This window comes from Osmerus eperlanus, chromosome 17, assembly GCF_963692335.1.
Source record: "Osmerus eperlanus chromosome 17, fOsmEpe2.1, whole genome shotgun sequence".
In the NCBI taxonomy this organism is placed as follows: domain Eukaryota; kingdom Metazoa; phylum Chordata; class Actinopteri; order Osmeriformes; family Osmeridae; genus Osmerus; species Osmerus eperlanus.
The window spans coordinates 916,035-942,107 of NC_085034.1; the positions used below are offsets into that span (position 1 = coordinate 916,035).

The following is a 26,073-nucleotide window of genomic DNA, read 5'->3' on the forward strand; positions in this document are numbered from 1 at the left end:
AAGGGGGATGGCCTGCTGTCTCCAGGCGCCTGTGAGACACATACTTTACTTTGGTTTGTCTTATCCCACAGCCTTGAACCCCCCTCTCCTGCACACACACACACACACACACACACACACACACACACACACACACTTAACTAGTGACAGTGATAGGCTGTTTGTGATGTGTTTAACTGTCCTGTGCCTCCATGGACATCCCACTCCATCTAATTCTCCAATCCTCTAAGCCTTCAGGGTTAAGCCGTGCAACGATGGATACTGAAAGTGGAGAGAGAGAGAAAGAGAGAGAGAGGGAACGAGTGAGAGAGAGACATTCATAGAGCACTCAACTAGACAAAACTCCATCCCTCCACACATCCTATTCATCATCTCCACCAGCCTCTGGCTCGTGTCTGACCCATTATCTGTCCCTCTCCTTTCATCTAGACCTCTTTACTCCTTCCATGCTGCCCCCCGTCCGCACCATGAACTCCCTCTGGGCCAGTTGCAACTGGTTCTCTTGAGAGGCGAGCGAAACAAGCGCCTCTCCGCCGCGACAAGCATCTCTCTCCTGCTGGCATCATCTCCACAGCGACCGGGAGCATCGCCAAGGCGACGCCCTCTTGTGACACGCCTCAAGCAGCTCTTGTGGTTTGTGGGCAGCAGGTGCGCCCTGGGGAGGGACGAGGGGAGTCACAGCGCTCCCTCCTCTCTGCCCTCACCACTCTGCTGCTCACTGGGGAAACACTCTGGACCGCAGTCAACTCTGAAGATGAACCTGTGGGACCCGAGATAAGAATGTGCTGACACGGGAGAAAGCTTCTTGTTGTGTTTGTCTGCGGCGGGGTTGCCTCTCGGCTCATTTGACTATTTGGTTCTCCGTGTACCAACACTGATACAGGCTGTGCCCTACTCCAGAGGAACAAGCGTTTAGTCCAGGAGAGAACAGAGTCAGCCTCGACTGCAGGGGAGGACCGGTAGGTGGCCGAGGCGACCGTGCGGGCAGTTGTTAACCAAGCTGAGCCGAACACCCGGTCCGAGATGGAGGGTTATGGACACGAGCACTTCAGGGGGAACAGGGGCGGCCGCCAGCTGGACTCCCAGAGGACCATGGGGAACGAGGAGCCCCGCCCCGCCGGCACGTCTCCCTGGGGAGGGGACCAGCGCCTCCGGCTGAGCCCCCACGGACAGGGCCACGAGACGGCCGCCCAGCGCTACAGCGCCACGCGCATCCAGGCTGGCCTGGGGCCTGAGAGGTGAGTCTGGCCCCGAGGGCGCAGAGCCACCAAGGCATCCAGAGGAACTGAGATATGTCATATAACTGTGGAGAAGTCTTAGGCACAAACAAAAACTGTTCATTTAAAAAGTAAAGCAAAAATGCTTTGAGAAATTTTTCAATGAAAAGACCCCCCCAAAGAAATCTCGACATTGCACTTCTACACTGCCGTACAAATATAGAAGATAACAAATTATATTTAAGACAATGTTCATGTAAAAAATATTGTGTGTGTAAGACTTAAACACTACTGTATATATTTTTATATTTGTCCTATTATCAATCGTGAGACAGAGGCCTAGTAAAAGTGAAATATGAAGGCATGGAGAGTGAAGCACAGGGGTAATCTAAGTAGAGGTTATTTACTAATGCACGCTACTGCTAAATGTAGGTGAATTGTTGGTTAAGTTGAATGACTGTTGCTGCCAGGTGCTATTTAAAGCACATACTGCAAAGTACTAGGACTTCTAATAGAAGTACTTGGCAGTTTCCTGACAGCATGTCAGTGTTTTGAGGATACAAGAAGCATGTATTCAGGTCTGAGTCTCTCGCTGCAACATTGTGTGATTCTCATGGCTCTGTCTTCACAACCACCAAAATGTAAATAAAGCTGGAAGGATCCACTCTCACTATCCTCCCAGCTGTGTTTACACACACTGTGACTCACCCTTGAAGGTAAATCTCTCCTTGTTATACCATAACCAACTGACAAATATATTTGACTTGTAAACATGCTTAAAGAGGCCCCACTTAGTGAGAGGAAGATGAATCTCAAAGGCTCAGGTGTGGTAGGGCTGCCCTAGCCTGTTCCTGGAGAGCTGCCACCCTGAAGGTTTTCATCACAACCCTAATCCAGGACACCTGATTTAAACAAATACCTGTTTGACAAGATGAATCATATTTTTTGCAGCTGGGGTTGTAGGGTAAACCTACAGGAGGGTATCTCTCCAGGAGCAGGGTTGTAGGGTAAACCTACAGGAGGGTATCTCTCCAGGAGCAGGGTTGTAGGGTAAACCTACAGGAGGGTATCTCTCCAGGAGCAGGGTTGAACAGCATAAAACAGCTTCTCTCTTAAATCATGCAGCTATTTTGAGAATGATATGACGCCCTCTTCTGTAATGCTAGATCAGACAGAGAGTGTCTGTAGAGGGGGGTTCGGTATGAATTAGGTGCTCAAAATAGCCACAGAACACTGTCACTGTTTGAGGAGGAATCTGTGACCCATATTTGCAATGACCCACATTTAACCTGACACAAACACACACACACACACACACACACACACACACACTGTCACCCCGGGAGTACTAGGGAACCCTCACAGCAGCAGTAATAGATTCTGCAAGCCCATGCAGCTCATGCACTACACAGGAGTTTCTTCATCAACACATCATTCCTCAGCTCTCCATTTTGATTTACAACCAAGAACAGAACAAATCCATTCTCTCAGGACAGCTCAACTTTTTTTTTTACCTTGTCAACAGACTATAAGCCGACTATCCATTTCTGCTGCATTAGGAATAAGTGACGACATTTAAGTGGTACCATGATAGCTGTTATGTAAGCATGCTTGGAAATAACCAACATACAGTTCCAGCTGGAAGCTTTAAAAGCTCTTAGAAGGCACCAGCAACTCAGCTACAGTGGATCCTGTTTACTTACAGAGGGAGAGAGAGGGGGGTGGGGGGGGTGGAAAGAGAGACAGAGAGAGGGGGGGAGGGAGATAGGGAGATGGCCAGAGAGGAAGTATGTTTCTATGTTTATCTAAGGTGAGGGAGAAGATCATGATTGTCTTCCATCAATTAATACACCACACACTTCTGCTTTAATCTATTCAGTGTTGCTTAGAACACTGACTACGTTACTGACGTCAAATACACTGGGGAATTCCTTTTTTTAACTGTACCTTCGAACTTTGGGGTGCGCTAAATTAAAAAGTAACCTTTTACAGGTTAAGCGGGTTTTCTACCGAAAGTGAGAATTTGGCCTGTTGCAGAATGTGGTCTGAATTGAGTGGCTCTTCCAGTAGCAGCACATCCGGTGGAATTGAAAGGTTCGTGTCATGTGATGCTTAAATCAGGTAGTGGTGCTGTCCAATTTCAGACCAAAATCCCAATATAATTGATCAACTGAACCTTTGAAACACAATATGCAGTCAGATGTATTACTATCAATGACGGTGGAAGTTTATTGATTAACCAAACTCATAGGGTTAAGCACGCGCCTTGGTCCCACGTGCTGTTTCAGGAGAGAGGAGACCGGGGGAGATGAGATGACTAGACTGACACAGCATACATAACCAGGATAGTTTGCCAGCTAGGCAATCACTTTGGACTAGCTATTCAGCAGCATCACTTGGGATCTCAATTCCGACTGAAGCCTACATCTTATTGGAAGTCAGTTTGGGTTTGATTGTAATTTGCAAGCTACTAGTCTTGCGTTTTCACTGATTTTCTGAACACGTTCCTGCGACTAGACTGAGCCAGTAAGCTAAGAGTAAGCTAGCATAGTACACAGCTGTGAAGTTCTTATCAGCTAGCAACTGAAAACGACCAACGTGCATTTCCAGAGAGTAGGAGAATGTTATGGAATTGTATATGTACTGAATGTCTTATATTTTTCTAGACATATGCTACCTAAATAGCAAACAATACGAGCATAACGCATCGCTAGCTAGCTAACACATGCGTTGTGAATTGAACACGTATGTTTTACCTCATGCGTGGCATGAAACTAGCTAGCAGGATATGATGATTATTCTCTTATTACTTTGCGTTTACAATGTATTTAACGGCATATACTGGTGACACTGTATTGTTTTAACGTAACGTTAGTGTATGCACTGTCTGGTTCATAATTTCCTACCGACATGTCTGATCAGCTACAAGCTAACAAGCTAATGGTGTGCGAGCGGTGATACAGTAGTTATAGCATCCGAGTAATTTGCTTTCAGATGTTTATAGATATCGTAAATTCCTTGTTTATTGCATGTCAGATTCATATAGCCCTCTATGCAAACGGCCCTGTGTGACCATGGCTAGTTGTTAAAAATGAATGACGATTGAACTGAAATTTCAGGGTTTTGTAGCCAGTCGGACGTTTTGTTTTCATGTCATGGGTGTGACAGTCTAGTTGCTAGTCTAGCTACAATTGATTGTGTGCTTTCCGTGGATGCGTCGTTGTTTAGCCTATGTAGTCTAGGTCAGTAAGGCGAACAATGTTGTGGTAAAACATGTCAAAGTGAACGTGAGTAATATCAACGTCTGTGTGGCCGTTTCAGATGTGTTTGTTTAGACGCGGATATTTTATTCATGCTCGAGTTTTGTTTACACACCCCTGTGCCGTCTAGAAAAAATGTCTGCTAAGTGTTAGTGGGTCACCCACTTCCCGGTGCGTAGTCATGTCAGGGGCAGGGCATCCATGTGCCAGCAGCTAACTGTTTCTGTACATGTTGCCAGCCGTGAATTTATTTTAATCACTGATACAGACATTGTGACACAGGCTAGAATTGTCTATGTCCCTAACGCTGGACTAGTTCTGGTTTTGTTTATTTAAAGAGTGCGTTGTCAGACCTGAACGTTATTCATCAAACAGCTAATTATTTTGTTCTCTGACAGCATGGCAGACTACTTGATCAGCGGAGGAACTGGCTACGTCCCAGAAGATGGTCTTTCGGCTCAGCAGTTATTCTCCATCGGAGACGGTCTCACGTACAAGTAAGTTGGTCTACGACACTACGAGTGAAGTTAGTCATTGAGTTGTTAGGTAGATTTTCTGAGTAAGGTCAGGATCTGTCTGAAAGCCACTCGCGATGTTGGGTGGGATGCGGGCGGCGTAATGTAACGGGAAACACATTTTGAACCGGCAGATCTGACCAACAGTGTGTTGACGCCGACGGTCTAACGGCAGAAGAGCTTTGCTCTAAAGGGGACGGGGTGACTTACAAGTGAGTAGAACGGTTAACTTCTAACCATTTTACACTGTCACAAAAAAAACAACAGAATTCTAGTCAGATGATGCGTTCATACAGGGGAAGCAAATCATGTTCCTTCGAACGCTAAACTGATCATCCACAATTTTGGTTCAAAGAAATGCCTTCTTGACATCCTAGTACCTAGTACCCTAGTTTCTTCTAAGCTTGTTTAACTAAATTCACAGTTGGGAGTTGAGGGGAAGGGTATTATTGCTACGCTAACAATGCCACAGGGCGGATATTTGCTTCCAGTGTTGATATGACTGCATCCATATCTGCCACTAAGAATCCGCATGAGCTGCTATCTGATTCTTTGTGACACTGAATTCCTCGTTGTCTTTCAACGCGGAGATCTTGTTCGTCACTTATTTTCTCCGGGCTCCTCTTCATCCACCCTCTGTCACCTAAAGCACTGTCTCCTACGATTTAATACTCATTTCACTTTCACTAATACTGCATCCTCAGTGATAATCCTTCTTGAACTCACTTGATTTCCAGATGCTGTGTTTGGTCCCCAGACATGGTACTTTGACCTACTAGTCATCAGTGTAATCAGTATCTGTAGGTCTTATATCATCTAACATCTAAGACTGTTTCCCAAACCTTTTGGAAATGTTTTGCTTCTCGAACGTACCTCTGGGTAAAGGTTCTAGTAGTCCAGGGTGCGGAGCGACATTCTGTGAAGTAGTGATGCGGTTCAGGAAAGCTCTGAACGTGGGTCTGTGTGTAGTTGCATAGGATGAACAGCCTAAACTAGGGAGAGTCTACTGTTTCATGTTGACAGTCCTGAAATATTTGATAGGACAGCAACTGTCCATGCACAAGTTGTGACCGTGACAGCCCAAGTTTGCTGGGTTACTTGGGTTGTGTGTGTGTGTGTGTGTGTGTGCGCACGCGCAGATCGTCCCCCTGCACAGTAATGAGGTGTGTTGTGCTGAATGGGAAGGCTGTGCACATGACCATCCTGAGGTACTGTCATGTGAGCTGTTTAAGAGGAGAAGGAGGGGAAGGGTTATGTAGGGAGAGGGTTAGGTTAGACTATCCCAGGGTGCTTCTCTTGTTGGGGCTGGACTGAGGCCTGTTTTGGCTGGAGGTAAGGTGGCTAAGCCCTGGCAGATGTTTCTGTGTCGGTGGTCTGTTCCTGTTTGTGTCTGGAGTGAAGCACACACTCCTCCCTCTAGTCCCGCGTGAGAAACTGAGTTTAGTGTGTGTGTGTGTGTGTGCGCTGTCACTGTCCTATCGTGTTCCACTACCTCACGCTCAACTCCTACTCCATCCGCTGTGCCACCTTTCCAGCTCCAGGAGACGCTTGTGGTCTCTCCTCCTCCTCCTGTCCCCTCCCTCTCCTCCTCCTGTCCCCTCCCCCCCTCCCTCCCTCTCCTCCTCCTGTCTCTCTCCTTCCTTCCCTCTGGTCACAGACAAAGCCCTCCTTCTCCTCCTGCTGTCTGTGTTTTTACACCCTCTCGCCAAACCACCAAATATACACCCGTCTGCGAAAAACACTCCTCGCTGTTCGCTTTCTCTCTGTCTCCCTCTCCCCTTCTCAGTCCTGCTGTCTGGGTTGTGTTTGTGCAGTGGGAGGCAGTCACAATCTGTTCCCTGCAAACCCCCACAAAAGTTTAGTATTTAATATTTTAAACCATCTATTAATATATGAATGGATTGAGATATACAGATGCACTGCAAGAATATCCAGCGAGGTCATGTTAGAGGTCTTAAAATGTTGGAAGATAAGCTTTTGTTAAACTGTGTGTTCTATTTACGTCACATGCTTCCTAGAACTCAAATCAAGTTGTCGTCCACGCAGCCCCTGACCGGCCCAGCAGAGTTACTTTCACAGCACATCCGTGTCCTAGTTGTGTGTGTTTGCAGTCAGGACCTGCTGGTTTCCTGCTTGTTCTCCCTGTTCAGCCACCTGACCAGATGGGACAAACGTAAAAGTTTCCTGGTGTGTGCCAACTCTCAACACCTCTGGGTTTGAAGCTTTTAAATAAGTCAGGCGGAGGAAGCGAGAGTTATGAATTCAGCAGGAGAGAGCGTAACACACGACACGTCGCTCTGTTTGCCAAACAGCGTTGGGTACTGAGACTTCAGGGGATGAGCAGGTGTGGTTAGCGGGCGTGGCTGGGCTCTGCAGGGCTCGGCTGGGCTCTGCAGGACTCGGCTGGGCTCTGCAGGGCTCGGCTGGGCTCTGCAGGGCTCGGCTGGGCTCTGCAGGACTCGGCTGGGCTCTGCAGGGCTCGGCTGGGCTCTGCAGGGCTCGGCTGGGCTCTGCAGGACTCTCAGTCTGAGCCAGCTGTGCCAGGTCGGGCTTAGCGACCCGCCAGCACCTCGTCCGAGGTGAACTGACCGAGAACTGGTCTGAACCGGTCTTGGTGTGTCTGCACCCACGCCTGCCCTCGGTGGGGTTTATGGTTGCGTTTTGCTATTGTGGCGAACATGACCGTGCGTTCTACACCTGACCCCTGACCTTTCATTCTGCCTCTTGTCTTCCAGTGACTTTCTGATCCTGCCCGGCTTCATCGACTTCAGCTCAGACGAAGTGGTGAGTCTCTCCTCTCTCATCTCTCCTCTCTCATCTCTCCTCTCTCATCTCCACACGTTCAGGAGGAGGCGTTAGAGTGGATGTGAGAAGTATGGTCCCGGAAGTCCGTAACAATCGATCAATCAATGTCCATTCTCCATTTGTCTTGACCTCATGTTTAAGTAGAGGTGAGCAAGGGTTACTAGGTGAGCGATACAGTCAAGATTTGTCGATGTCCGTAGCAGTATGGCTGACTCTGAACAATCAATACTCATTCTCCATTTCTCCAGAACTCATGTACGCAGATTTAGGGAGACATGTTTGAGCAGTAGGGTGAAGATGTAGGACTTGTATTCCAGCCCACTGGAGGCGGACGGGCCCTCCCCTCTGTGTTTGAGGTTTGTGACTGGGGGAAGGTTTTTACTAGGCCACAATCCCTGTATTTAACTTTTAGTCACCAGACACTCCTACGCTGACCCTGCCTCTTTCCTAGACCATAAATCTTATTACAGCACAGAGTTAGACACACAAATGTAAACCAGATCTTTTCTGGTAATTGCATGTTTTCCTGAAGGTGTTTTGGTGTCTTTCTGAGCGTCCGAGTCACTCCAATCCGGCTGTTCTATTTCAGCCAAAATGGCAGCTGTCCTCTGTGTTTATGGTTGTACCATGAAGGCTGCTCTCCACTGCTCTCTCTGTCTCTCTCCATCCACCCCTCTTCTCTCTCCCCCTCTCCCCCTCCCCCCGACCTGTCAGGGGGATGATGGGAGTGTTAATCTCAGGCTTTAGGTTAAATCCCTCCCCTCTCTGCTGTCCATCTTTGGGCATTTTAATCTAATTGATATCTAATCCCCCCCCCCCCTTTATTTTATTCAGTGTAGAGCAGAAGTGTAGAGTGTCTGCTGGATCCCTGTGTGGTTGAGGGTTGTCTTCTTAGGGTTGAGTCCTGGCCTAGTTTCCCTGCTCAGGAAGCAGACACACGCCTGAATAACTTCCACTCCCCTGCGTTTGTCCTCATTCCAACCTGAGGATGCAGGCCAGTTTACGTAACGCCCAAACAGTCGGACGTGCCTCCGTCCGCCTCGCAGCGAGGTGCTAAAACTCGGAAGCGTCCTTCCGTGGAAATGTCCCCCCTCTCGTCCAACCTGTCGATACGTCCTTCGCCTCGCAGGTTAGGGGGGTTGTGGAATCTTGCGTTTCGGTGGAAGATGAGCGTTCAAAATGGCATCCTAAACGTTAGTCTCTGTGCTTGCCTCGCCTGCAGATGAACTCTCTACGTTCAGAAGGGCTGGAGTCTGTAGTTTATGTCTGGACATGGGAGGCCAGCCGGGATGTTGTCAAACACGTTTTGGTTTCCCAGGAAGGAGGAATGCCTGCAGCATCTCTCTCAGGCGGGAGAAGTGAGGTGCTGTGTGGGGGAGCTGGGAAATAACAACCCTCTCAAGGTAGCTTATCAGAGCAAGGACGTTCCCAAACCTGTCCACATAGTTAAGAGTGAAGGTCACAGGATTATTTAGGTTTCCCCTGATTCGGTTAACCATATCTTGCCCCAACCACTGCAGTGTCCTCTGTCATGTGCACCTCATGAGACACAGCCATGTTGTCGGGTTAAGTAGTTTCAACGCGGCAGTTAAATCATTTGATGGTTTCTCTGAGGTCTGGTCACAGGAGGATGACCATGCTCTCTGGATGTACGTCCCCTAGTGGACACAGAGACATTCTGGTTGTCCTCTGCTCATGCTGCCTCTGCTAAGTGGAACATGAACTATTCCAAACAATATTGTTTGGCTTTTGTTGTTGTTATGAGAGGGGGGAGAGGGGGGAAGACATGCAGGAAATGTCCCGGGCAGGAATCGAACCCAGGCCCTTCAGTTAAGGCCTGTGTGGTATGTGCTCTTACCTGGTGAGCCATTGGACATCCCTCCCAGGGTGTTTATGATGTGGAGAAACCTGTTGATGCTCTGCAGGGCTGGGATGTTAACTGTTGATGCTCTGCAGGGCTGGGATGTTAACTGTTGATGCTCTGCAGGGCTGGGATGTTAACTGTTGATGCTCTGCAGGGCTGGGATGTTAACTGTTGTGTCTCGTTCCCCCAGGACCTGACCTCTGCCCTGACCAGGAAGATCACCATCAAGACCCCCCTTATCTCCTCCCCCATGGACACTGTCACAGAGTCTGCTATGGCCATCGCCATGGCGGTAAGGTCCTGGGTTCACTGTGTGTGGGTGGTTGGGTTTATGATATGTGAGTGTGTGGTTGGTGTGTGTGTCCAGGAGGGAGGGGCCTGACTGACTGTTCTGTGTTGTAGCTGATGGGGGGCATCGGGATGATCCATCACAACTGCACCCCCGAGTTCCAAGCCAACGAGGTCCGCAAGGTCAAGGTAAGAAGTTTATGAAGTTTGTTAAATACAATTCTTACTGCACTGGCAGCTACATTTACTTGTTTTAAGCATAAGCAAGTTCCTAAACCATATTTTTGTGCTTAAACTTAACGTGGCATTTTTGCAGTCAAACATGGCTTTCTCAATAAAAAGCGGCTTGAACAGATTTGACGTTTTCAAAAAGTGATGACATACTACATAGTTATATCTATAACATCATGTATAATAACATGCACCCCTGACTGGATCACTTGGTGTGTGTGTGTGTGTGTGTGTGTGTGTGTGTGTGTGTGGTGGCGGTCCTGTAGCGGTTCGAGCAGGGCTTCATCACAGACCCGCTGGTGATGAGCCCACGCCACACGGTGGGAGACGTGATCGAGGCCAAGCAGCGACACGGCTTCTCTGGGATCCCTGTGACCGAGACAGGCAAGATGGGAGGGAAGCTGGTGGGCATCGTCACCTCCAGAGACATCGACTTCCTGTCAGAGAAGGACCACAGCCGGCCGCTGGAGGAGGTGGGGGGGGGGTTGTGTGGGCGGTGTTTCTGTGTTCAAGTTTGAAGTTTGTTTTTGCGTTTGTAACACGTTCAGGTACATTGGTTTTCTTTGATCCTGCTGCTCTTGACGATCCCTAGCGGACAATCTAAACCTCCTAATAAATCATGTAAACCTGTAGTAAGAATTCCTATTGTGTGTTTGCACTCATATTGGAGAATGGGATGAAATCTTTAACTTTCTCTGACTGATTCTGGTTCTGGTTTCCCAGGCGATGACTAAGAGGGAGGAGCTAGTGGTGGCTCCGGCTGGCGTCACCTTGAAGGAGGCCAACGACATCCTGCAGAGGAGCAAAAAAGGTCGGACATTTTTATCTCAGGTCTTGTCAGTTTATTTGCACGATGAAAGAATGTTGTATTTGTATCGATGGTTGGGTTACCTTCTACGTAGTAGACTGTCCTATCCTCGGTAAATCTGTTTCAGCGTAATACAAAACATTCTACAAACTTAAAACGTTTATCAACCTGTGGGTGTTCTAGTTGGCTCTGTCAGCCCACAAACATGGCTGCTGTTTCCTGACGTGTGTGTCTGTGTGTCCAGGGAAGCTCCCCATCGTGAACGACAGTGACGAGCTGGTGGCCATCATCGCCCGGACGGACCTGAAGAAGAACCGGGATTACCCTCTGGCCTCCAAGGACTCCCGCAAGCAGCTGCTCTGCGGCGCCGCCATCGGCACGCGGGAGGACGACAAGTACCGCCTGGACCTGCTGGTGCAGGGCGGCGTGGACGTGGTGGTGCTGGTGGGTTCAGGGGAAACACCCGCACTTTCAGAAGCCAGTTCTCAAGCAGCATTGTGGGTAATGCTTGTGTCTCTCTGCAGGACTCATCCCAGGGGAACTCTGTGTATCAGATCAACATGATCAACTACATCAAGCAGAAACACCCAGAGCTGCAAGTGGTGGGAGGAAACGGTCAGATACATGGCATGTTTTTGCATCCAATTATAAAGCCCCAAGCGTATGTCACATGACATCCTGCAGAGAGTGTGTGTGTGTGTGTGTGGTCTCTTGTGTAACTTCCCTTGTATGAAACACATGACCGTGTGTGTTGCAGTGGTGACTGCAGCCCAGGCTAAGAACCTGATCGACGCGGGCGTGGACGCGCTCAGGGTGGGCATGGGGTGTGGCTCCATCTGTATCACCCAGGAAGGTAAGCACCTCCACCTGCCCTCCACATTTACATTTAGTCATTTAGCAGACGCTCTTATCCAGAGCGACTTACAGTAAGTACAGGGACATTCCCCCTGAGGCAAGTAGGGTGAAGTGCCTTGCCCAAGGACACAACGTCATTTGACACGGCCGGGAATCGAACTAGCGACCTTCTGATTACTAGCCCGATTCTCTAACCGCTCAGCCACCTGCCCTCCACCCACAGCACACCTCCACCTGCCCTCCACCCACACCTCCACCCACACCTCCACCTGCCCTCCACCCACACCTCCACCTGCCCTCCACCCACCCCTCCACCCACACCTCCACCTGCCCTCCACCCACACCTCCACCTGCCCTCCACCCACACCTCCACCTGCCCTCCACCCACACCTCCACCTGCCCTCCACCCACACCTCCACCTGCCCTCCACCCACACCTCCACCTGCCCTCCACCCACACCTCCACCTGCCCTCCACCCACCCCTCCACCTGCCCTCCACCTGCCCTCCACCCACACCTCCACCTGCCCTCCACCCACACCTCCACCTGCCCTCCACCCACACCTCCACCTGCCCTCCACCCACACCTCCACCTGCCCTCCACCCACACCTCCACCCACACCTCCACCTGCCCTCCACCCACACCTCCACCTGCCCTCCACCCACACCTCCACCTGCCCTCCACCCACACCTCCACCTGCCCTCCACCCACACCTCCACCTGCCCTCCACCCACACCACACACAGTAGGTACACACAGTAGGAATGTATTGCAGATTTAAAACTATATGTACAGTAATCCCTCGTTTATCGCGGGGGTTACGTTCCGAAAATGACCCGCGATAAGTGAAATCCGCGAAATAGAAAACTTTTTTTTTTTTACAATTAGCAACTATTACATGTATACAAATACAGTGACTCACGTGTAGGCCGTTTCGTCGACATTATGGGTTTAGGAGATGTTCGAAATTACAAGATAATTTGGCCAACTTAATGTAAATTTGCCAAGCTGTTTTATGTACGTACACATAACTGCACGAGACGATGATATGATATGATACGATGATAGCACAATTCGTAGCATGTTTTGATACAAGAAGCGGGAGTGAGTTTTTAGCGAATCAGAATGCAGAGCACAATGCACCAAAAAAAAAAAAATGCATTATGAAAATCCGCGAAATAGCGAATCCGCGATAAGTGAACCGCGAAGTGGCGAGGGATCACTGTATATTTATCTTTTTTTAGTAGTTTTTTCTCGTCAAGCTCCAACTGATTTGAGGTGTGATCTCTGTGCTCTGTGATCTCTGTGCTCTGTGATCTCTGTGCTCTGTGATCTCTGTGCTCTGTGATCTCTGTGCTCTCAGTCAGTCAGTATTGGAAGATGCAGTTAAACTGACACCCAGTCGGTTACGAAAGCAAGCACATAAATAGGCAGATGGTGTTGTCATGGTGATCTGGGTTGCCATGGGGACATGCCTCTCGTTCAAACAAGGTCATGTTGAAAGATAACAGAAAAGGACAAAAAAATACATTATCAATAAAAATATATTTAAGTAATGAAAATACATCCAAATAAAAGATGTAGTTGTGATGGCAGCATGTTCCTGTTAGAGGCACTGAGGGCAGGACTTCTGATGCAGCGTTATTAAAGGGCCACATCTACACTTCAGTTGTATTCAGAAAAGGCTTCAAGGCATTTGAACCCTGTGAGCACACCAATCACCATCCCTCACAGTCTCCTGATGCGCTTCCTGTTTCCTGTGTTGCAGTCATGGCGTGTGGGCGGCCCCAGGGCACCTCCGTCTACAAGGTGGCTGAGTACGCAAGGCGGTTCGGGGTGCCCGTGATCGCCGACGGGGGGATTCAGACCGTGGGCCACGTGGTGAAGGCCCTGTCACTGGGGGCATCCACAGGTAGCCCCCCCCCCACACACACACACACACACACACACACACACACACACACACACACACACACTGAGGTGTGGTTACCGACTGCCTTAACGACCTGGTTATCTCCCTGGCTATCGGCCTTAACGACCTGGTTATCTCCCTGGCTATCGGCCTTAACGACCTGGTTATCTCCCTGGCTATCGGCCTTAACGACCTGGTTATCTCCCTGGCTATCGGCCTTAACGACCTGGTTATCTCCCTGGCTATCGGCCTTAACGACCTGGTTATCTCCCTGGCTATCGGCCTTAACGACCTGGTTATCTCCCTGGCTATCGGCCTTAACGACCTGGTTATCTCCCTGGCTATCGGCCTTAACGACCTGGTTATCTCCCTGGCTATCGGCCTTAACGACCTGGTTATCGACCCAGTTTTCTCCGTTCCCCTCCAGTGATGATGGGCTCGTTGCTAGCGGCGACCACAGAGGCTCCCGGAGAGTACTTCTTCTCTGACGGTGTGCGGCTGAAGAAGTACCGCGGTATGGGCTCCCTGGACGCCATGGAGACCAGCACCAGCAGCCAGAAACGCTACTTCAGGTACCAGGAGGGGTTGTCATGGAGACACGATCACACTAGATACTGGTTACCAGAGATCACACTGTAGAGACCTAAGTGAATTGGGTACCAACCGTGAGCCCAGGCTGGCATTCCCAGGCTGGCGTTCCCAGGCTGGCGTTCCCAGGCTGGCGTTCCCTCCCTGAAGCCTGTCCTCTGGTCCACAGTGAGGGGGACAACGTGAAGGTGGCCCAGGGGGTGTCTGGCTCGGTCCAGGACAAGGGATCCATCCACAAGTTTGTCCCCTACCTGATCGCAGGGATCCAGCATGGCTGCCAAGACATCGGAGCCAAGAGCCTGTCTGTGCTGCGGTGAGTGGACCAGCTGCAGCTTACACACAGCACACAGCACAGAGCTCACAACACAGCACACAGTGCAGCACACAGCGCACAGAACACAGCAGTTCAGTCTTTGTTGTTTAAACACACGACTGTGCTTGGGAGGAAGTGGATGTGCATTGTGGGTGAAGGTGAGGTGACCTCCTGACCCTGAGCTTCTGTGTCCTCCAGTTCCATGATGTACTCAGGAGAGCTCAAGTTTGAGAAGAGGACCATGTCTGCTCAGGTGGAGGGAGGAGTTCACGGGCTCCACTCGTAAGTACACACACACACACACACACACTAGTTAACAGTAAAACTGTCTGGCACGTGGAAAATCCAGAAGACATCAAAAGTGTCCTTCTGTTTCTCTCTTGCACCATAGATATGCTTTTGTCCCATGTAAGTATGTACATGGAGGAGTTTTTAAATATGCAGATGTTTTAGTACACATAACCAGGAGTTGTGTACACATATCAGGCTGTGCTTGATGTTCCCCTCCTGGTTCTCCTGGTTCTCCTGGTTCTCCTCTCCCAGTCCTGCGGAACCCAGCTGTCTTCTCCCTTGTCCTTTGGGCCCAGACGCGTAGATTCACAGTAGTGGGGACACAAACAATAGTCAAACACTTAAGTTTGTGTTGTCGTACAAAATTCTTTGTACAATACGTTTTTCAAGTGTTTAATTATTCTTAAACTGCATTTTTTTGTATTTTCTCCCAGGATATTGACCGTTTTATAGGAGTAATCTGTTTAATGTCAGTGTGGGTGATGTTGGTGCTTCCTGGTTGCGGCGTGGTGGTGGTGACGTCTTCCTCTGTCCACAGTTATGAGAAGCGGCTCTACTAGAGGACAAGGCAAGACCAGGTGTGCCCCCGACGTCCCCTCCCCCCCCAGGACCAGGTGTGCCCCCGACGTCCCCTCCCCCGCCGTGACCAAACGCAGCCGCCACATCTGATCACACACACTCACCTCACACACACATCACACATCACACTCAGCTCCCCGGACGCCTCCTCCTCCCTCCTCCCCCCTCCCCCCCAGGGTGTCTGGGGGGGAGGGGGGAGGGAGGGGAGGAGGGAGCATGTGCAGGAGGACAGTCACATGGGGTTCTGCTCTCCAGGTGAGGAGAACCAGGGTTCTGATTAGACTGCATGTGGGTCTGTTGTGTGTGTGTGTGTGTGTGGAGGCCAAAATGAGATGAGCCAGGCTTCTGAAGAAGGCCTGTCCTGGTCCTGATGGAAGTGTAGCCATGCTCGTCTCCTCCACGTCCTGGTGCACTCTCTCGCCAGCGAGCTGCCACCCTGCTCCATGCCCCCCGTGTCCCCCCTCGCTCGCGCAGACCACAGCCCCCTGGTCTTGCCATGTGCATCGTGGCAGATCCTCCCTTATCTATGTCCTCAGCTGACACTCTAAGCGTTCCACATGTTAACTGCTTTGAGTATATTGTTTAGGCGAACGTTTTTACCGTGAGACTCCTTGCTTGAGGTACGACGAGTCTCGGGCCGTTATGAAGGCGTCTTGGTAGTTTGGTACTGTGGTGGAACCAGCCCCTGACCTGCGTCTCTGGGAACCAGACCTTCAATCATATGTGAGTGTTTTCCTCCCTGTGACCCTCCATCCTCCCCCCTCCCTGTGACCCTCCATCCTCCCCCCTCCCTGCATTAGATGTTGTGAACCAAATAAACCCAGGGGCCCCTCTGAGAGCTAGCTGGGGACCTTGAGTGTTTTGGACCAAGAGCTAGACTCGTCTGTAGATCAGGGATGTTTTTAAACCGCAGGTGGTTGATTCGAGGACCGCAAGTGCATCAAGAACCTCCTCTGCTGAGAAGCGTTTTAGAGAAACCAACGTGACAGAATGTGAGCATGATGGGGTTTTGTTTTCTACGCATGCTTTTCCTCAGTTCTTTTCGACAGGCCTCGATGTAGAGGCTCTTTGTTTTTATAATCAGTTATGTACTGCCAAGTGTGACGTGGTCTGACACGCTCTTTTTGTTATATCAAAGCCAAAATAAGCACCCTCTCCCTCTGATCCACCATGTCCTGTACACGATTGTGGCACCGCTTGTCTGCTTGTTGTAGAGTTGAAACCTGCTCTCACCAGAGAGATGCCTTGAGACAGGGTCAGGATTATGGCTGCACATGACCCAGGAACAGATTTCCATCTGAAGGCGTTGATGTGCATGACACTACACGCCCTCGCTCCTCCTTTTGTGTCACTTTTGAAATATTGTAAAGTATTCCTGTAAGTTGGCAGATGTAGGAAAATGCGTTTTCTAATGTTGTGATCGATGTCCTTTCGCCAGATCTTTTCTAGGATGTGTTAGCGGTCGCTGTGCTGATGTTTCCTCTCACAGGTCACAAGGACCAATGAGACTTTTGCAGTTTGTAGGATTTGTAGGTAAATGTACCTAAAGATGGAGAATTATAAACCTCTGTCCAATTGGAATTGATGACGTGTTAAAATCCTCTACTTTGAACCTGACCTTGTTTACAACCGGACACGCAACAGATTTAGATTATGCTTTTTCTGTTAAATATTGTAAAATAAATAAAAGTCAAATGAACTGTGAGTGTTGTCTCTTGTCATGGAAACATACATAATCATACAGAACCAGTTTCCCAGACTTGGATTAAGTCTAGTCCTAAAGATCTCCATTTGAAAAGTTGATTCTAGGACGAAGCTTAATCCTGAGAGCGTGTGCTAAATGACTAAATGTAATCCATGTTTGGGAAACTGGGACATAATGTTTGACAGGTGAAACTAAGATGTAAAATGAAGGAATACGAGCAAAATCATTTGTGTGTGTTTATTCAAGAGTATCTCAAACACGGGTAATAATTATATTTTTAACACATGAATAAATTAGTGAAGCTGGTTTTGGACAGTGTACAGTGTACTGCAGTTTTGCAGCTGCCTCGCAGTAAATGCATCCTGCCTGAAGGGGGCACTGCAGCTCTGCTACGACGCAGCTGGAAAACCCAGCTGATACACAGGAAACTGCATGGAGGGCAACTAGAGGCTTACATACAGAATACTATGATGTTAACTGCATCAAAGCAACTTGGCATTGAATGACAATATTATTCTATTAGACTTGAAAGTATATACTTGTCTAATGTTTTCAGTAGTCTCATGTAATAAGTGCTGATTATAATCACAGTAGTATCTAATTGCAAAATAGGGTTTGTACAAATGGGTTACTGTCCTCATCCCCTATATCCAAATGTACAAGGACATCCATACGTTGTATAGGAGTATCAAACTGCAACATCCAATATCAAACATGAAAAAGTCACTTACAAATTACCCATGTCATGGCTTTCTGTGGCACTTAAAGGTCCCTCAGAAACATTAGCAAACAAACATTTCGGTGTTTCATTTCAAACAATCTTGATCAACAAACCCTAAAGCATTTGGCACAATCAAACTTTTCCTCAACCAGGAAGGAACTCAGAAGGGAACTGATAAGCACCTTCGAATATGACCATCTTGCTTACTTCATCAAGAACACCCGCCAACATTGGCCTCAACCCCCTTCACAGCTCCCCCTACAGGTCAATCGTCTCACTACAGACGCTCAGAGCATCAATCTGCCGACACGCGGTCATGAACTCCTCCTGGACGGACCGGTCTGCCTCGGAGGAGACGTCCAGGTCCAGACTCTCCTGAGAGGCTGACCCCAGGGTGAGGTACCGTCCCTGGGGGTAAGCCCCCTGGCTCCCCGGGGGCACTTCACGGCCGGAGCTCCCAGGACCGAGGCCATCGGGGCTGGAGCAGAGGACCAGGGAGGAGTCTCCGAGGGAGGGTCTGTACAGGGAACAGGAGGAGGAGGTTCCCCTCCAGCGATCTGGCGAGGAGCTGGCGGAGGAGGAGAGGGACTGGGGGGGCGAGGCGTCCCCTGGACGAGGGGCCGAGGGCTGGGGGGCCACGTCCACACAGGAGGAGGTCCGGTACAGGCCCGGGTCGGCCGAGAGGGTCTCCCAGAGAGCCTGGCCTCCGTTGGGGGGCCCCAGGGGGCCGTTGAGGGAGAGATCGCTGCAGCGGAAAGGTCTGGAAGGCCCAAAGAGGCTCATGGGAAACAGCGCGTCGCTGAAGAGCGCCTCGTCGATGCTGCGCCGCAGGTTGATGGGCGAGGGAGGCCTCAGGTCGGCCGTGGAGTCGCTGGTGAACGACGAGCCCCCGGACGTGGCTCCTCCCACCGGCTCCTCCTGCAGGCCGGCCCCTGGCAGGTCCTGGTCCCGGTACGCCAAGCCCTGGTTGCTGTGGTACAGGAGGTCCAGGCCGTTCAGGCTGCTGCCCAGCCTCTCGTCCACCAGCGTGTAAAGAGGCAGGCACTCTGTCTCTCCATGGCCCACGGGGTCGCAGATGGCCAGCTTCTCCTGGTGGCTCAGAGTCCACTGGTAGCTCCCGGGGATGATGGGAGACTTGGCGGCCAGCAGCTCCGTCCAGCAGCTAGCGGCCTGCGGGAGTTGATCGGAGCAGTACACCGGCTGGGCCACCACCAAGGCCAGGGTGAGGCAGACCCCCACCTCGCAGACCCTGCAGCTGAACTGGAAGGCCCACCACGGCCAGGGGCGGAAGACCTGGGCCCCGCCGGCCAGGCCGAGGGCGTGGAGCATGGCGTAGAGCTGCAGCCCGGCGCAGGCCAGAGAGAACAGCGCCGACAGGCACACTGTGGCCGCCGCTCGGTCCCAGGCTCGGCTCTCGGCGAACGGGCAACGGTTGTAGCGCTCGGCCGGCGTGGGCGAGGTGTTGTTGAGGTGGTAGATGTGCTTGGAGTCCGCCCGCACGTAGCAGTAAAACACGAAATACGCCGCAGACAGGAACGAGGCCAGAGCCACGAACGCCCCGCGCGAGACCAGCGACAGGAAAAGGCCGAAGGTCGCCCTCTGGTGGTAGAACTTCAGCAGCGCGGCCGGCCCGAAGGCTGCCAGGAAGTGCAGCAGCACCAGGCAGGCCAGGAAGCAGGGCCTCTGGAAGGCAGAGTAGGACAGCTGCATCCTAGAGCGCATGGAGAGCAGGAGGAACACCAGGCCGAAGGCCGCCGTGAGGCAGGGGAACGGGGCCTCGCACAGCAGGAGGGAGGCCTCCGCGGAGGCCAGGCGGTCCAGGTGGCCGTAGGCGTCGTAGAGGAGGGAGAAGGCCCGGGTGCAGCCTGCTGCCAGCAGGAACAGGCTGACCAGAGCGAAGTAGCCACACCCGGAGGGGCAGCGCAGGGGCAGGCACAGCAGGTTGAGCGCCGACGCCAGGGTCACCATGGCGAACACGGACCCCAGGCCGTAGACGTGGGCCTCCCACGCCAGCCCCCAGGCCGCCAGGGCGCTGGTCCAGTCCGAGAGGAGAGGGACAAACATGGGCGGGGCCAGGATCAGGGAGGGGCTGTTGGTGGCGTTGCTGGAGGTGGCGTTGGCGGTTGGCGTAACCATGGAGACGGTGGGGAACACCCAGTTGTCGGAGGAGTTGCAGATTCCGGAACGTTCCTGGTTGCAGTCCGGGAGGAAGGTGAAGTCGCTGGCCGTCGAGTCGGTAAGCCAGTCTTCAGCGTCAGGGGGTGAGCCTGGGAAACAGCGGGGGGGGGGGGGGGGGGGGGGAGACAGGGGGGGGGGGAGACAGGGTTTCAATTTCAATTCCATCAAATTTTCAGCTCTTCCCAGAAGCAATTTTTCACTGGCGTGTTAACATGTCAGTGCCATGACAGTGAGATGAAGGGATGAATCATTAATGAACACGTAATATGTAAGCTATGTGTCCTGCTGCTCACAGCACAGGGCAAGATGTTCCTTCACACCTCCAGTCACCAAAACGGATGTTTTTCAGACTGGAAGTATCAGCATTTCACCACCAGAGGGCATCACTCAGGCAGGCACATCCAGAGAAAACAGGGACACCTCTAACACACCCATCAGAGCAGAGACACTTTGGCTCAGTGCCAACGCTATCAAAGCTTTCTCTCCTTCTAATGCCTTCATCTTCTGGAGAGACAGTCAGGGCAGGAGGAGGTGAGACAGGCAGGGCAGGAGGAGGTGAGACAGGGCAGGAGGAGGTGAGACAGGGCAGGAGGGGGTGAGACAGGCAGGGCAGGAGGAGGTGAGACAGGGCAGGAGGAGGTGAGACAGGGCAGGAGGGGGTGAGACAGGCAGGGCAGGAGGGGTGAGACAGGGCAGGAGGGGGTGAGACAGGCAGGGCAGGAGGGGGTGAGACAGGCAGGGCAGGAGGAGGTGAGACAGGGAAGGAGGGGGTGAGACACGCAGGGCAGGAGGGGTTGAGACAGGGCAGGAGGGGGTGAGAAAGGCAGGGCAGGAGGGGGTGAGACAGGCAGGGCAGGAGGGGGTGAGACAGGCAGGGCAGGAGGGGGTGAGACAGGGCAGGAGGGGGTGAGACAGGCAGGGCAGGAGGTGTGAGACAGGCAGGGCAGGAGGGGGTGAGACAGGGTAGGAGAGGGTGAGACAGGCAGGGCTCGTCAGGAGCCCTGCTCGACCACGCTGCCTTCCTCGTATTACATAAGCTCAGAGTCGACATCTGTTGTTGTGATACAAACACAGCTAGTTATGATTGTACTGTACTTGGTTTACAGCACGGAGGGAGTAACTGCTGGTTTGGCTCAACCGACGAGGGAGTGACTGTTGAAGTTGTAAATAGGCGCTTGTACAAACACTGTCGAGATGTCTGTTACACTCATTAACGCTCTCAACATCCCTTGTTTAAAGACGCTGTTTGTAAGTGAAATCAGAAGGAGATGACTGGGATTTGTCGGTTCGGCTTCTCTGCTTCCATCAAACGTGATCTTTAGAAACGTCCCAGCATCAGCCCAGCAGGCTGACCTTTCACCCTGGGGGTTTCTGTAGACCCTTAAACAACATTACTCAGTCAGTGGGTAAATCTTCATTGTTTGTTTCTCGTCCTGATAGAGGAACGGCTTATGATAGAGGAGCAGTACTGACTGCATCTCCTGCAGATACACTCACAGCCTCATCAGTCATTCTGCAGAGGGCCTATCAGAGACCATCAGCCCATCATTAAGAGCCAGGGCCTATCAGAGACCATCAGCCCATCATTAAGAGCCAGGCTCCTTAATGGACTACCGAGACAGAAAGGAATGAGCAGAAGGCTTCTTCAAAGGTGAAACACACACACACACACGCACACTACAAAACAGAAACAGGACTGGATGCATGTCCAGATGCTGGGTGTCATGGTGACCTGTGATGTGTCATCAAAATAAGATTATTTAGAAATGACCTTTAAAGTAAGTATGATTTGATTGTGTGATGGATTGAGATACCGTCATATCATTGTCCGTACGTGATCGTAGCTGTAGTGCTGGGTGGCGGCAGACACTTTAAAGGAGAATATTTGAGTGTAGTGTCATGTTTTTACTTCCATCTCAAATGGAAAATACATCATGTCTAGTGTTGTTATATATATATATATGTTATATAGCGTGTCTAGTGTTGGTATAGCGTGTTGGTACAAGTCCCAGATTCACCCACCTCAAAACCCACAAGTCATTAAACTAAAACGTTTCCCTTGGCAAATAGAGAGAGAGAAAAAATAAAAACCTTGCTTGGATTTTATTTTTGGATTAGAAGTGCGACCCTCGCCTGTTCTGCACTGCCCTGCCTCAGCCCTCTAATGCTCAGTATTGTTCATGACATCAGAACAGAGCCAGCAGAGGGGGTGACACCCAGAGGTGGGGTGGGTCTTTAGAAACCAGTTTCCTCTTGGAGGAAAACAAGCGACGTCTGGTGGGCCGGGCGTATTTTGTCTCTTTCTTTCCTGTACAGTTTTTACCTCTTGCTGTCATTCCTCTTCCTGCTTGTCATTTATCCTCTCTTCCCTCCCTCCCTCCCTCCCTCCCTCCCTCCCTCCCTCCCTCCCTCCTTCTTTGTCTCTGTCTCTTTTCCTCGATGCTAGCTTGCACTTGCTGGCTCCATTAAGCTCTAACGTGTTTAGCTGTGGGGCGCGGGGGGGTGACGGTGTGGGTGCCATATGACTTGGTGTCATAGTAACCCTGCAGCTAGTGCAAAACAAAAATACAAGAAGTCCAATGATCTTAGTCTTTGATTCATGTGACATATCTGCAACAATATACATATTATAGTGTGTGTATGTGTGTGTCTGTGTACGTGTGTGTGTGTGTGTCTGGACCTCGTTTGGCCCTCATCAGTCTACCAGAGTACTTCTCCGCTGCTGTAATCAGGAAGCTGGAGCACTAACATGCCTCCTTCCCACTGCGTATCAAAGACAGAGTGTCTGGTGCTTCAGAACAGGAGCTTAAACACAAACCTCAGAGCTTTCCTGCCGAGAGCTACTTCTGTCTGCTGCTGGCACACATGCTGTCTCCAGGCCTGTCACCAGGCCTGTCTCCAGGCCTGTCTCCAGGCCTGTCACCAGGCCTGTCTGTAGGGCTCCTAAACTGAATCACCGCACCAGATCGGGATGAAAACGTCAAGCTCAGAAAAATCCACCGCGAGTGATCTGTCTAGCGACATCGCAATTTATATATTTGTATTTATTACGCTTGACAGTTGCGTCGTGAGCTTAATCGCAGCTCAGACTGGGAAATACCGACTGATGGTGGTTTTAAGATGCTTTGTTTTGGGATTGATGCAGGGTTGTCTAATTAGGCCTGCTGAATCTTTAATAGCTGGAAATGAAACAGGGGAGGATTGGATCCCCTGGGCTGCCTCTCTGTGCTGTCTCCCCTGTGAGGGAGAAACAGAGCAGCTATCTGGCAGGGGGAGACAGATGTGTTGGTGCCGGTTCGGGGACCCTGGTGAACATGTCGTCCCTGCAATACCTGCATGATGCTTGTGAGGGGACCTCATTCTTGTCTTGTTTTTTATTATGTTTTATTATTTATTATGTTTTTTGCTTTTTCATGCTTTATTGGATAGGAAAGTTCAAGGAAGACAGGAAAGGCAGGGGGAGAGAGAGAGAGAGGGGGGGGCATGCAGCCAAGTGCCCGGGCCAGATTCGGACCCAGGTCGCTGTGTTAGTCACGTCTTTGTTAACGGAAGGAGCTGTAACAAGAACTGGTGCCTTCACATTAATGATGTCATCCTGTAATAACAGTCACCCTCCTCGAGTGTGGGCGGAGTTTGAGACAAACAGGAAGTGTGAGTGACAGGCCCGCCCTATGATAAGGGTGTGTTGTGTTGTGGCAGGCGCGCTGCGTGTCCGTCCTGATTGTTTACCTTCCCGGGCGACGGCCTGGGGCCCGGGCATCGCCCTGGCATCCGGGCGGCACGGGGGGGAAAACAGGACCGGGCTCTGGACCCTCGCCAGACGGTCCTGCCAGGAAGCTGAGGTCAACCAATCTACCAATTGGAGCATCCGACCAGCGTACCAGTGGCCTGATTGGTGGGTTTGAATGTGAGTGAGTGACCGAGATAGCGTGGTCAGGTCAACTGCACTGTGGGATGTTCGGTAACCTGTCAGATTCTCTGATAAACTTTGACTATGATCAGCCTACGTGGATGTTGTTTTTTCTGTCTGTGGGTTCTGTTTGTTGGTAAACATGGGACACAGCAGAATTAGGTTAGTCAGAAGGGCATTCGTTGAGGCCATGCCCCATATCACTGCTGAAGACTTTATCCAACCCTGGATCAGATTTCTCCTGTCCACATCTTACTCTGTCTGAAATCTGCGCCCGACCGCTATCATAAATCATCTGCGGTCCGTAAGAAAAGAGGGCAACGGTATTTTAAATGGGGTTCAAAAGTGAATCCCAGAGATACAGGACTTTTGGAACCGGACTGGTCTTTTGTATCACCCTTCATCTTGAGTTATGTCAGCGTGGGAGAAAACCAAGGCTTCGTTTCAATTTTCACTGCTTTCAGAGAAAGTAATCTGAGAGGAGTCTCCTCATGCATGTAGAGGAGCAGACCAGACCAGAGGCAGGGAGAGATTAGATCTGATCACAAACAAGATTGACTTATCACACAACTGGATCAAATCATCCAAACTTCTTACAGCCTCATTAAGTCAAGTGGATGTTGTGATTCTATTATTAATGGTCACTGGGGCATTGAAGGAAATCCTCCTATCCATGCAGATACTGCATGTTAGAGGCCAGCACCATCTATCCTGCGGTTGAACTGCAGCACATGTAACTGCTCTATTTTGGAAAATCAGGTGACTTCAATGAGCTATTTCAGAGCCAGTTAATGTGGGTTACATCCGCCACAGAGAATATAGTGGCAAAAAAAAGAAGAAATCTTGATAAGATTTTCATAATTCATTAAATGTAACACTGACAGGGACCATCAGACCTGTGATGGAGACACAGCGTGAGGACCAGAGAGGCCCTTATCCAGTTAGCTGCTGGGGGATTGTTCAAAAACACAGCTTGAACGATCACTTTGTTTCTCCTCCCTTTGGAAGCAATTAGTGTCTCCAGGCCGGGGATGCAGATCCATGCTGCCCTGCCTCAGAGCAGAACCATGCTGCCCTGCCTCACAGCAGAGCCATGCTGCCCTGCCTCAGAGCAGAGCCATGCTGCCCTGCCTCAGAGCAGAGCCATGCTGCCCTGCCTCAGAGCAGAGCCATGCTGCCCTGCCTCAGAGCAGAGCCATGCTGCCCTGCCTCAGAGCAGAACCATGCTGCCCTGCCTCACAGCAGAGCCATGCTGCCCTGCCTCAGAGCAGAATCATGGTGCCCTGCCTCAGAGCAGACAGACTGGGAGATGCAAAACTGGTTTAAAAACGAGGGACCTGATGGGAGCTATAGTGTGTGTGTGTGTGTGTGTATGAGCATGGATGTGTGTGTGAATGTGTGTCGAACAGACCTGTAGTCAAGGACATTTTGGTGGTGGCTACTCCTGTTGTCCTCACATCCCAGCCGGTCTCTACAAGATCTCCTGTCGTCTCCTCCTCTTCCTCCTCCTCTTCCTCCTCCTCCTCAGGCTCTGCTGGGACAGACACACAGGTCAAACTTCTACACTTTCTTTTCACAGCAATCCAACCCTAACACTGCTCTTCCCAGCCCAAGTCCAATAATTAGTTAGTGAATCAGAGATGACTGTAAGGAGGCGGTAATCTTGAGCTTGCAGAGGAGGGACTTCACCTCAATGTGCTCTGCTTGAGTGTGACACTGTGTGGTAGAATACAGGGAATATTTTTCTTAACCCAGTTATGTCAAACGGATCGGTCTCTCATCCACTTAGCTTTGCCCATCCATCCGAAACACTGTAGTCTGGGCCGTGCAGTCTAATCGCATTGACCTCCCTCCCTGCGTATGTGTGTGTGTGTGTACACAGTACAGTACATTTATCCTGGTCTGTTACGAACCAAAACAACATCATACACTTTCCAGACATCACAAGATGAAAACAAAGCTGAACCCTCAGTTCTAAGACACAGAGCGGGGGGGTGTTGGTTTAACACAGTCTGTGTTCTTTCCTTCAGTGAGA

The 26,073-nt window shown here is 50.7% G+C and overlaps 2 protein-coding genes across 14 annotated transcripts in view; one reads left to right on the forward strand and one right to left on the reverse strand.

The window, feature by feature from the left end:
* The first annotated feature begins 805 nt into the window (after positions 1–805).
* On the forward strand, positions 806–17,227 carry LOC134037584 (inosine-5'-monophosphate dehydrogenase 1b). 11 transcript variants are annotated; one of them, XM_062482951.1, is made up of 18 exons: positions 806–1,238; positions 4,876–4,974; positions 5,127–5,204; positions 7,728–7,776; positions 9,852–9,953; positions 10,064–10,138; positions 10,447–10,653; positions 10,904–10,991; positions 11,233–11,432; positions 11,513–11,603; positions 11,746–11,841; positions 13,610–13,753; positions 14,181–14,325; positions 14,511–14,654; positions 14,853–14,936; positions 15,046–15,062; positions 15,484–15,559; positions 16,325–17,227. In XM_062482951.1, exons 1-18 carry the CDS (start codon positions 1,024–1,026, stop codon positions 16,365–16,367), a joined length of 1,953 nt encoding a protein of 650 aa, XP_062338935.1. In that variant the 5' UTR covers positions 806–1,023; the 3' UTR covers positions 16,368–17,227. The 11 variants fall into 11 exon arrangements, 10 of the variants coding, with proteins under 10 accessions (XP_062338935.1, XP_062338934.1, XP_062338936.1 ...); XM_062482950.1 differs by lacking the exon at positions 16,325–17,227 and having other exon boundaries at positions 15,484–16,313; XR_009932545.1 differs by lacking the exon at positions 15,046–15,062 and having other exon boundaries at positions 810–1,238.
* A 231-nt stretch (positions 17,228–17,458) lies between these two features.
* LOC134037800 (proline-rich transmembrane protein 4-like) overlaps positions 17,459–26,073 on the reverse strand; it is a 15,581-nt gene continuing 6,966 nt past the window's right edge. For 2 of the 3 annotated variants that reach the window (XM_062483321.1, XM_062483318.1), the window contains 2 exons: positions 25,450–25,572; positions 17,459–20,217 (listed from right to left, as the gene is read on the reverse strand). In XM_062483321.1, coding sequence (XP_062339305.1) covers positions 18,209–20,217; positions 25,450–25,572 — 2,132 coding nt within the window. In that variant the 3' untranslated portion in view covers positions 17,459–18,208. The remainder of the gene's footprint in view (positions 20,218–25,449; positions 25,573–26,073) is intronic. The other variant, XM_062483319.1, reaches the window with a different exon arrangement.